The sequence below is a fragment of the Bubalus kerabau genome, chromosome 8 (assembly GCF_029407905.1).
Source record: "Bubalus kerabau isolate K-KA32 ecotype Philippines breed swamp buffalo chromosome 8, PCC_UOA_SB_1v2, whole genome shotgun sequence".
Lineage (NCBI taxonomy): Eukaryota > Metazoa > Chordata > Mammalia > Artiodactyla > Bovidae > Bubalus > Bubalus kerabau.
The window spans coordinates 35615838-35628082 of record NC_073631.1 but is presented as its reverse complement, the minus strand read 5'-3'; the positions used below and the strand labels follow the sequence as shown (position 1 = coordinate 35628082).

General features: G+C 37.8%; 1 protein-coding gene across 9 annotated transcripts in view; it reads right to left on the bottom strand.

Moving 5' to 3' along the window:
- The window catches only part of LOC129659031 (RUN domain-containing protein 3B), a 191787-nt gene that overhangs the window by 21365 nt on the left and 158177 nt on the right, over positions 1–12245 (bottom strand). For 7 of the 9 annotated variants that reach the window (XM_055590036.1, XM_055590037.1, XM_055590038.1 and 4 more), the window contains one exon: positions 5777–5923. The exons of the other annotated variants lie outside the window; for them this stretch is intronic. In XM_055590036.1, the coding sequence (XP_055446011.1) occupies positions 5777–5923 (147 nt within the window). The remainder of the gene's footprint in view (positions 1–5776; positions 5924–12245) is intronic. 9 annotated transcript variants of the gene reach the window in all.

Genomic DNA, 12245 nt, shown 5'->3' with positions numbered 1-12245 from the left:
ACTATACTGTATTTAATCAAAGCACTGACAATTTCCCTTGATTTCCAGTAAAATTTTATTTCTTTAGCTATAGCAGGAAGCAGGAATGGAAGAATTTAATAAAGGAAGGCATAAATAAGTTTCTTTTCCAAGTTACTTTTCTGTGTCTAACTAGTAGAAGACTTGCCTTTTAAAATGAAGGGCTTAGGATGTTTCTGATGCTGCTACTTCACTATAGGAAACTTGTTCATGTTGATATTATTCAACTAAAAATGTATGCATGGAAATATATACAAACAACGGAATACCCAGAATTAAAAAGTCTCTATGACTAAGGACTGAGAACTCGGTGGCACACATTTACAGGCTCTCCAGGACTGGGTCACCCACTGAGGGAGGAAAGTGCAGAAAGGCATCCTGTGAGGGGCGTGCTTCCCGAGTGACCTGCTGAAGTACTTTCAGAGAATCGCACTTCCACATCCAAAGTGACTTCAGGACCTCTCTACCCTTTAGGGAATAATCCTTGAGTTTACAGGCTTTATGTACTTCACCAAATGCCAATGGAAATAAAAACAGAATTTGGGAGACAATGATATTTGGAAGCAAAAATAAAAATTCCAAGCCAAAACTAAGCACCTTATTCATAAGATATTATGAATAAGCTATGAATATGAAGAAGACATTATGAATATCTTATCAGTACTATACAATAGTATCCTTGCATGAAACTATTTCCCAGCATCTGACAGGAATCTAGTTCAGCTGCTTTCAGTAATGACAAAGAATGGCTTTGGTTACCACTTTTTTTTTACCGTATTTGCAATGTAACCGGCAACTCCATCTGACAAACATTTTGTTGTCATGGAGTAAACTATCTATTGGAGTTCTGTCTTTAAAAGTCTTACCTTGGAATCCTATACTCACTAAAACCACACTGTAAGATTTAAGGGTATCCCATAGCTAAGTCAGGCTTCCCTGGTGGCCTCAGATGGTTAACTGTCTGCCCACAATGCGGGAGACCTGGGTTGGCAAGAACCCTGAAGAAGGAAATGGCAACCCATTCCAGTATTCTTGACTGGAGAATCCCATGGACAGAGGAGCCTGGCAGGCTACAGTCCATGGGGTCACAAGGAGTCGGACACGACTGAATACTTTCTTTCTTTCTTTTGTAGCTAAGTTGGTAAAGAATCTGCCTGCAATGCAGAAGACCCAGGTTCAATCCCTGGGTTGGGAAGATCCTCTGGAGATGGAAATAGTAACCCAGTCCAGTATTCTTGCCTGGAGAATCCCATTGACAGAGGAGCCTGGCAGGGTACAGTCCATGGGGTCACAAGAGTCGGACACGACTTAGCAACTAAACCACCACCATCACCAGATACACCAAACCAGGTAACAGTCTGTTCCTATTTTTCAGAGTTGAACTTTTTAAACGGCAAGAGCTTAATCAAAATAAGAACCCAGATAGTAAGAGTCATGCACTGACTATATGAAAGTTTGCAGTTTACTCTATGCCATTACATTGTTAAATATAATTTAAAATTGTAAGAACTCTTGTGAGCACTTGAGACATAATAAAATTCACAGCATTCAATTTCTTACTATAGGAACATTTAAAAACCACTCAAATTCAAACTTCTATATATAGAACTAGGTACCAAAATCAAGGCAAATTAAAGGAAACTGAGTGATAAGTCAATTCAATTATAAGTAAATTTTTCTACAATCTTATACTACATATCAATGCAGACACACTGTTGTGGCTAATCTATATTACTTATTTGCCCATTAGATATCTTGAGATCAGTAATAATTTACATTATCTGGTAGTCACTGGACAACAGAGAGTATGATAAACAGAAGAATAAACTATCCACATGTAGAAAATAGAAACAAATATATGCACACAATCTATACACAAAGGCATATCACTGTGCATGGAAACTGTTCTTTTTATTCTTGGTTTGATTTCCACAGACATATGTTTAAGGAACAAAGTAAGCATTTGTTACAGCAGAACATCTATAAACTTTTAACTTACTAAAAATGCAAGGGAGCTTAAAAGAGGACAAAATGTGAGTCAGGTCAATACAAAATGTAATTTGTAAAAGATTTCTACAACCTCAGTGCTTTAGACACACATGAGAAGGAGAACCTGGAATACACATGAAGTGATTATATCTAATGCACTGGAAATCATTAAGAAAAATAGGCCTAAGTAGTAGATCATGAAGGGCATAAAAACCACATAATTCTTAATAATTTTGTGAATGGCAGCCAAATTGGGAGACAATGATATATTTAGAAGACTAAAAAAAAGTGTACGTAGAAAATATCTGTATGGTGACGATGGATCTGATCTGGGATGGGAATAATCTAACAAAGTTATGCAACAGGTAATCTAACAAGATTATATACCAGATGTTTAACAAGCTCATGTGACCTAGACTTTGCATATAAAGATATATATTAAAACAGAACTTAGTGGAAAGAAAAAAGAATCAGTTTCTTGGTGTGTGTGTTAGGGAGTGCACGTTATATATTTATTTATTGTTGAGCTTTTACAGTAATGCCTTAAATGCCTGTAATGCTTTAAAAATTTTTAACATGATACGCCTATGTCTGAAATAAAGGAAGAGATATAATAAAATCCTGCATAACTAACCTTGTCAGTCTAAATAATCTAGAAATAAATTTGAAATGATATGTTTAAAGCTTTATAAACAGTGTAGTAAAAGGAAATAAATTTAAGATCTCTTGTGAAAGGGGTCCTTCCATGACAAGGTGATCACAGCCAAGTTACCCAACAGGTCATTTTACCACAAAATTCATTACATCAAACAGCACACTCTCTTTCTTCTAAAATCCAAATGGGAAAATACATCTACAGAGCCTCTGGAGAAGTTAACTATAGACCTTCCATATCCTTAGCATGAAATTTCAATGACTCATTACAGCGTCAGTTTCTTTCTCCATATTATTAAGAGAGCTAATATTCCCTGTTAAGGAGGCTCTGGCTACCTCCTTCATGATTTGCAGTTTCTCACAAATGTTTGTTGGACTTATTTAAGACACTGATAAAATGAAGAGGAATTGGTGATCAGGTCAGTTTGATAGCTTTGGCCTGTATTATAAATTTGAGGAGAACAAAAACTGTATCTTGATGCAAAGCTATGACGTGTCTCAAACATGATTTATATACAGCACTACTCTGTTCTGAAAATCCATTTCTACATGAAAATCTCCATTTCTACATGAAAAAGTTGGTATTATTTATTTTGAACAACAGGGAATTTGTTGGTCATTTTAAATTTAGATAGGGCTTTAAGAGCTCTCTAAGAAATAGCAGGATATCAGGTGAGTGGATACTGTCCAAACATAAAAGATATAAGGCTATACAAGAGTCCAAACAGAAAAGATTATATAGACTATAAATAAATACAGACTTATCAGAAAGGGATTAGGTGCCAGGCAATTTACTACCTCCAATGACTCTTACAATTCTGTTTAAATAAGCATTACCCCCACCCCAGTATTACATGTGCAGAAACAAAAAGCAAGGAGTCACGCTTAGTGTTAAACAGCAAGGAAGCAACAGAAATATGTTCAAGTCCTGACTTTAAACTCTAGGTACAGGGATCTCAGCACTGCCCCGAGTGCGTACTTTTGTTCAGGGATATCAGTTTGGCAATAGGGTCACAGAAAAGCAGTGCCAACATCAGAGGTCTGGAGAGATTAAAGACTGATGATGCCAGGAAGGAAAGGGTATCCTTTCTTAACCTAATGGAGAAACCAAGTCAAGAGGGACAAAACCTGGATCCATTCTAAACAGGCAGTTTCGCTGCATTCTTTTCTGAGACTACAATTAACTCTTGCTGCTACTACAATATTTTGTAGGAGACAGCCTATTACTACATGCGGAGGCAACCCAGAAATAAATCTTCCACTTGGATGCCCTCACTGGTTCCCCATGGGCAGCTCTATGGGCAGGCAGTGGTATGTACATGTCTTTCTGCTAAAATATTTTACCACCCACTATCTAAAGTGACAACATAGATATTGCAATAAAAAGCACAGTTACTAGTCTTTTGTCAGGATATAGTAATATTTTTGCAGTTATAAAGCAGGAGCATCTTACATTATAGATAAGTTTACCAATAATTGCTATAAATTCAGGTTTTCAGTTATAAATCATAAATACAAATAAATATTTTTGCTTACATTAAATGTGTCACAGAAAGATAAAATTATATACCAGCATAATAAGATATATTCTAGTTATTTATACCTTTCATAGGATATAAGGGAACTAGGTTCCAATCCATGAAAGACCCAGTCAACACCTTGACTCATACTCAGTGTAGTGCAGGAGGTGATGAAGAGAGTTCTACTGATTCATTTTGTAAATAACTGGCTCATATTTCCCTATTTATCTCTAACAATCAATGAAACTAACAGGCAAGTAAACATAAAAGCCTCCAGCAATCTTTTTTAAATAACAAAAGGTAAAAATTTATTTTGAATTCTATCTCTGAAATGAGAAAAATCACAGAGGAAAGCAGGCAGAAATTAGGTCTGTACTAAGACATTCCTTGTAGAAATGCCAGGCCACTAATTACCTAGTGAAAGGTGGCCTACGAAGCACAAAAAGTATATTGCTCTATCAGTGAAGGGTTTCCCAGGTGGCTCAGTGGTAAAGAACCTGCCTGCCAATGCAGGAGACACAGGATACGTGGGTTTGATCCCTGGGTTGGGAAGATCCCCTAGAAGAGGAAATGGCAACCACTCCAGTACTCTTGCCTGGTTAAATTCCATGGACAGAGGAGCCTGGAAGGCTACAGTCCACGGGGTTGCAAAGAGTTGGGCATGACTCAGTATGCATGCACTCCCAGTGAAATTTTTAAAAGGGCTCTAAAAAAAAAAAAAAAAAGAGAGAAAAAAACAAAGAGAGGGGGTGGGAGAAAAAAAGGAAGAGAGAAGAGAAGGAGGAGAGAGGGAAGCAGAGGAAGGAGGCACAATGGTAAGGGGAGAGAGAACTGAAGGAGATGGAGGGAGAGCAGGGAGAACTATCAGAAAAATCAGCTGAAAATATGACAATAAAGACACTGAAAACAATTACCACGATGGGAAAGTGACAAAAAGCCAAAAGAAGGTAACACGATTTACAGGTTCTGAAATGAAGGCCACCTAAAGAAGGAGAGCCTAAGATTTTGCAGCTCTCAACAGGGGAAACACTAGCTAAGTGAAACAGTCCTGAATGCTGGGACAAAGAAATAGGGAAAGGATCTTGTGGCCATGGGTGGGGTGATTTTATCTTCAATATCCCCCCAAAATTAGATTTATTGAAAAATGAACAAAACTCTTTAGACCCACCAAGAACAAGTAAATTTCTTTCTATCCTTTTATGACATGGAATTTTGTGTTCAAGCACGAAAATTAGTTCTAACGTAAAAACAAACACCACAGCTAGAATTCAAATATAGATGGCTCACTGAATACAAGCTCCCTGACATAACTGAAGGACTGGCTGAAGATTCAGTAGAGAAGTAGGTAGCTAATGTAATACTACATAAGCGTTTCTCAACGTCTTTTACTTCTCCAGGGTGCCTTGGCTTTGTAACATTACCATATTCACTGCCTTAATATAACCTTACCAAGCCAAAATAGTCTTAAATCCCACTTTTGCTCTGAGCTAATAATGAATTCAGAAAAGTATTAGAAACCAAAGTGGACAGTCATATGTTTTGGTACAACTAAGTTTGTAATTAGTTGGGGGAAAAAAAAAAAGTGTCACACTTACTCATACCACTGTTTATTGTGTTTTCGGTAAAGCAACGTATCCAAGGCAACAGCACTGACATCCAGAGCTCCTGGGGAAGGCCACTGGTTGGTGAGGTGAGCAGTTAACTCTTGTCTCGATCTTAAATCATTATTCTTTAGCACAGTCCTGTGAATATTAAGATGGTGAGTGCTTTTGTCTTCACTGTTCTGCAATGGCAGAGGAACCTAACGGTATCAATTTAGGCCCCCAAATTCACCTTTTAAAAATGGTATGTTAACAGACTGGGGACAGAACTACAGGAAGGCTGGTTGGGCTATGCCTGTTCTGTTTCCTGCAGTATGTGTTTCTCATTCTTTCTCTACCTGCTGTAACAAATCGCTACCTGTGAAATTCAGGCTTCCTATCTTTTCCCCAGAGATATTACTAAAGGACTAAGGGACCCAAGCTGCACTTGACATCTTAACTAAAAATAATGGTGATATCCTAAAAGTTACAGGTGATCGGATGCCAATAAAAATATAAAAGAGAGTGGAGATTCCATCTGTACGATTATCTAGCTTCAAAATTCACAATGTTGAAGTAATAGTAAACAAAATAACTAAATAAAAATAAAATATAGAAAAATATAAAATAAAAACTATGAGGCTCCTGTAACTGTTTTTGATAGAAATGACTACCAGTAAATCTTCATGAAAATAATTTCCTCAATGACAACTGCATTGAACCATATACTCTACTGGAAATTTTCTACAGAATGAAGCCACTGTAACAACTCATGGTTTTATTCTCATCTTTTGTAAAGCTATTATTCATTAATACAGCTTGGAAAAGAACTAGCTTTCCGCCAAAATTTCAATTTCACAAAACTAATTCAATATTTGAACTGTTAGTTCAATTAAAAGCATAATTCATTTTGCAAAGCTCTAATTCTACCTCTAAAATATCTTAAAATATCACCTAGGCAACCTGCATTCTCAAGCAGGAGTCCAAGACTTTAGTGTCCCAAGGTTCTGAGCAATCAGCTCAGAAGCAGGAAGTAAAATGTGCTTGCCACTAATTTTCAGAGACCACAGTCCTGTTGTGGGTGGCAGACAGTCAGCAGTATACTAGCTAGCAAGACAGTCCTGCACTCGAGAAGGCCAACCTGCACACCACCACTGGCTCTTAACCATGATTCCAATGGAGTAATCCCACTTTTAAATGTCTCTACAAGCTACAAACAAATATTCTGATTTTATAGAGATCTTATTTTATCTGTGTGCATTTAAAATATTTGTTCTACTATGTCCATAAAGAAACATTACCTGATGTAAACAACAGACTTTCTCCTAAAATTGGAATACTAGAAATGAAATAGGCAGAGTTCAGTAAGAATGTCTCCCATTAAGACACTACCTTAGGCAAGGTTCAACTATTTCATTTCACTAGAGAAGGAATGAAACATTTTAAAAAGACTTCTAGGGTACTTTAACATTAGTTTTTACAAAAACAGTAAAGAGGGATTAGAAAACTTCTAAGATTGACAGAAAAATTGTGTAAAGCGGAAATGGTGGTTACTGGCCAGAGAATCTGTTAAAATAAACTATCTTTATTTTGGGCTCTATTACTACATTTTTCTCTTTCACATACTCCTCTTTAGGGTTTCCAGTGGATGTCACTGGAGAACAGAATCTTGAAGTCGTAACTGGCCCACAGGAAATATTCACAGCAGAATGCAAGAAAGGCACATAGGCACCTGAGGAAAGGACACTGGTAAAACTCAGTTAACGAAAAGTAAGCACCACCTCCATTTCAGAATATGTTGTGGAAAGTGAAAACTTTTACACCACGTAGGATGGAAAAAGGGACTGAATTTTCACAGAACTTTTTACACACTATTCGCCCGTGGATAATTTTTGCCCATTGATGAACTAGGTATTGTCTTTTTCTGTGGGAGCCTGCCTGGTCCTCTGGAACAGGATATAAGAGATTTCAGTGTACTGACCAGGCCTAGTTTTTCATCCACGCCACACCTGGTTCCCACCATCTGTGAGGAATGTGGACAGAGGAAATCCTAGCGCTTGCTCTGCGGCTGCGGAAAGGAAAGCTTCTGGAGGATCCTGGTAAGGGGGCCCTTGCTCTTACCACCCCTGTACACTAGGGGGCAGGCAAGTGGACTGGTTGGGTTGAGAACCCCACCCCTGAATTCTGACTCTTGACCAGAGTTCTCTTAGGGTGATAAACAGACAAGCAGTTTATTTGTTCTAGCAGTGAGGGCCTGACCAAATGTGCCAATAAACAGACATTCCTATTTCCATCTGAAGGAGCTCAGCCTGCTGCTAACATTTAAGGTTAATAATTCTACAGAAAGATGCACTAAGAGAAAATTGTTTAATTTACTAAGAAAGTAGAAATAATATATGTATTCCAGCTAATTTTTAACAGCTTTCCTGTAGTATCTACCTCTGAATTGGTGGATAACTAATTTCTCTTTAGATTCTCAGTAGGAATTATTTAGGAATTTGGCCACACCCACACAATTCAGTCTTATCCTCCTCAGCTTTACTGAAGTATAATTGATAATTTAAAATTGTATACATTTAAAGTAAACAACTTGATGATTTGATAGACAATGTAAAATAATAATCACACTCAAGCTAATTAACACATCCAACGCCTAACATAGTTAACTTCTTTTCTTTGTGATGAGAACACTTAAGATCTACCCTCTTAGAAAATTTCCAGTATACAATAATGTTAACTACAGTCACTTTGTCATGCATTAGATCTCCAGAATTTATTCATCTTGCATAACAGAAACTTTGTACTCCTGAACTTTATCTCCCTAAATCCCTGCCTCTTCAGGCTCTGATAACAATCATTTTATTCCATTTCTGTGTACTTGACTTCTTTAGAGTCCACATATAAGTGGGATCATACAGTTTTTGTCTTTCTGCATCTATAGTTTATTTCACTTAGCATAATGTCATACATGTTGTTATGAATGGTAGGATTTCCTTCATTTTTAAGGCTGCATTATCATCCATTGTATATGTTTGTATATAGACACAGGGTCTTTATATATCACATATTCTTTATCCATCCATCCATGGACACATGGACACTGAAATTACCTCTACCTCTTGGTTACTAACGCTGAAATCAACATGACAGTGTGCTATCGCTTCAAGAGAAAGGCTTTAATCTCCTAGGCCTTCCCTGAGTTCCAAAGAAGAGACTCAAGCAGTTTTGAATTTAGGGAAATGAGGGAATGCAGACACAAAGGAAAAGCAGTCAAGAAACAATAGCTCACATAAACAGAAAATCATAGCAGACTGACAAAAGAAATCAAAGATGATATAAACAATTGGGGAGATATATCATGTTCCTGGATTGGGAGAAATGGACACTGTGAAAATGACAATCCTACCAGAAGCAATCTACAGATTCAATGCAATCTCTATCAAATTACCAACGGCATTTTTCACAAAACTAAAACAAAAAAATTTCACCATTTGTATGGAAACACAAAAGACCCCAAAAATGCAAAGCAATTTTGAGAAAAAGAATGGAGCTGGAGGAATCAACCTCCTGACTTCAGACTATACTACAAAGCTACAATCACCAAGACAATATAGTACTGGCACAAAAGCAGAAATATAGACCAATGGAACAAGACAGAACGCCCAGAGATAAAATCACACACCCAGGGGCACCCTGTCCTTGACAAAGGGGGCAAGAACATACAACGGAGAAAAGACAGTCTCTTCAATAAGTGGCGCTGCGAAAACTGACAGCTACGTGTGAAAGAATGAAATTAGAACACTTCCTAATACCACACACAAATATAAACTCAAAATGGATTAAAGACCAAATGTTAAGACCATAAACTATAAAATTCTTAGAGGAAAACACAGGCAGAACTCTTTTTGACAAAAATCACACCAAGATCCTCTATGAGCCACCTTCTAGAGTAATGGAAATAAAAATAAACAAGTGGGACCTAATTAAAAAGTTTTTGGACAGCAAAGGAAACTATAAACAAGGTGAAGACTACCCTCAGAATGGGAGAAAATAACATCAAATAAAACAGCTGACAAAAGATTAATCTCCAAAATATACAAGTAGCTCATGCAGCTCAATACCAGAAAAACAAACAACCCAATCAAAAAGTGGGCAGAAGACCTAAACAGACATTTCTCCAAAGAGGACATACAGATGGCCAATAGTCACAATATCTGCCACCCTAAAAATGTGCCTCTTTGGCATGAGAATTAATTTAGGCTGATTGTTTTCAAGGAGGAAAATACGGCTCAAAAGTCTTTCTTTTTACATTCCTCTTAGCTACCTAAAGAATTAAGATTCTGTTGCAGGAATAGAGCTATTACTGAAAATACATACAAAGAATATGTAATCCAAGTCCATGTCCCAACCACTGATGTAAAAGAATCTGAAATCAAACAGTTCTATGAAGATCTACAACATCTTCTAGAACTAACACCAAAAAAAGACATCCTTTTCATCACAGGGATTGGGATGCAAAAGTAGGAAGTCAAGAGATAGCTGGAATAACAGGTAAGTTTGCTGTCGGAGTACAAAATGAAGTAAGGCGAAGGCTAACGGAGTTTTTCCGAGAACACACTGGTCACAGTAAACATCCTCTTCCAACAATACAAGAGACGACACTGCACATGGACATTGTTGTTGTTCAGTCACTAATTCACGTCCGACTCTTTGTGATCCTGTGGACTACAGCACTACCAAGGCTTCCCTGTCCCTCACCATCTTCTGGAGCTCACCCAAGTTCATGTCCATTGAATTGGTGGTGTTATCCAACGATCTCATCCTCTGCTGTCTCTTCTCCTTTGCCTTCAATCTTTCCCAGCATCAGAGTCTTTTCCAGTAAGTCGGCTCTTCCCATTACATGGCCAAAGTATTGGAGCTTCAGCATCAGTCCTTTCAATGAATATTCGGGGTTGATTTCCCTTAGGATTGACCAGTTTGGTCTCCTTGCTGTGCAAAGGGCTCTTAAGAGTCTTCTCCAACACCACAGTTTGAAAGCATCAATTCTTCAGCACTCAGCCTTCTTTATGGTCCACTCGAACATCTGCACATGACTACTAGAAAAATCAGAACTTTGACTATACAGACCTATGTCAGCAAAGTGATGTCTTTGCTTTTTAATAAGCTATTTAGGTTTGTCAAAGCCTTCTTTCCAAGAAGCAAGTGTCTTCTATTTCATGGCTGCAGTTACCATCCCAAGTGATTTGGGAGCCCAAGAGAAAACTTGTCACTGCTTCCATGTTTTCGACTTCTATTTGCCATGAAGTGATGGAACCAGATGCCATGATCTGGGTTTTTTAATGCTGAGTTTTAAGCCAGCTTTTCCACCTTCTTTTACCTTCATCAAGAGGCTCTTTAGTTCCTCTTTGCTTTTGGCCATTAGAGTGGCATCATCTGCATATCTGAAGTTGTTAATATTTCTCCCAGCAATCTTGATTCCAGCTTATACCTCATCCAGCCCAGCATTTCACATGATGTACTCTGCATAGAAGTAAAATAAACAGAGTGACAATATACAGCCTTGCCGTACTCCTTTCCCAATTTTGAACCAGTCAGTTGTTCCATATAAGGTTCTAATGGTTGCTTCTTGACCTGCATACAGGTTTCTCAGGATGCAGGTTAAGCGGTCTGGTATTCCCGTTTCTTTAAAAATTTTCCACAGTTTGTTGCAATCCACACAGTCAGAGGATTTTGCAGAGCCTTAGTTCCACTTGACTTCACATTCCAGGATGTGTGGTTTTAGGTGACTCATCACACCATCATGGTTATCCGGGTCCTCAAGACCTTTTCTGTATAGTTCTTCTGTGTATTCTTGCCACCTCTTCTTAATCTCTTCTGCCTCTGTTAAGTCTTTACTGTTTTTGTCCTTTATCATGCCCCATCCTTGCATGAAATGTTTCTTTGGTATCTCCAATTTTCTTGAAGAGATCTCTAGTCTTTCCCATTCTATTGTTTTCTTCTATTTCTTTGCATTTTTCATTAAAGAAGCCCTTCTTATCTCTCCTTGCTATTCTCTGGAACTCTGCATTCAGCTGGGTCTATTTTTCTCTTTCTCCCTTGCTTTTCACTTCTTTTCTTTCCTCGACTATTTGGAAAGCCTCCTCAGACAACCACTTTTCCTTCTTGCATTTCTTTTTCTTTGGGATGGTTTTAGTCACTGCCTACTGTACCATGTCATGAACCTCTGTTCATAGTTATTCAGGTACTGTCTACCAGATCTAATCTCTTGAACCTATTCATCACCTCTGTCTGTATAATTATAAGGGATTTGATTTAGGTTATATCTGAATGGACTAGTGGTTTCCCCGACTTTTTTTATTTTAAGCCTGAATTTTGCTATAAGGACCTGATGATCTGAGCCACAGTCAGCTCCAGGCCTTGTTTTTGCTGACTGTATAGAGCTTCTCCATCTTTGGCTGCAAAAAATGTAATCATCACTCTGATT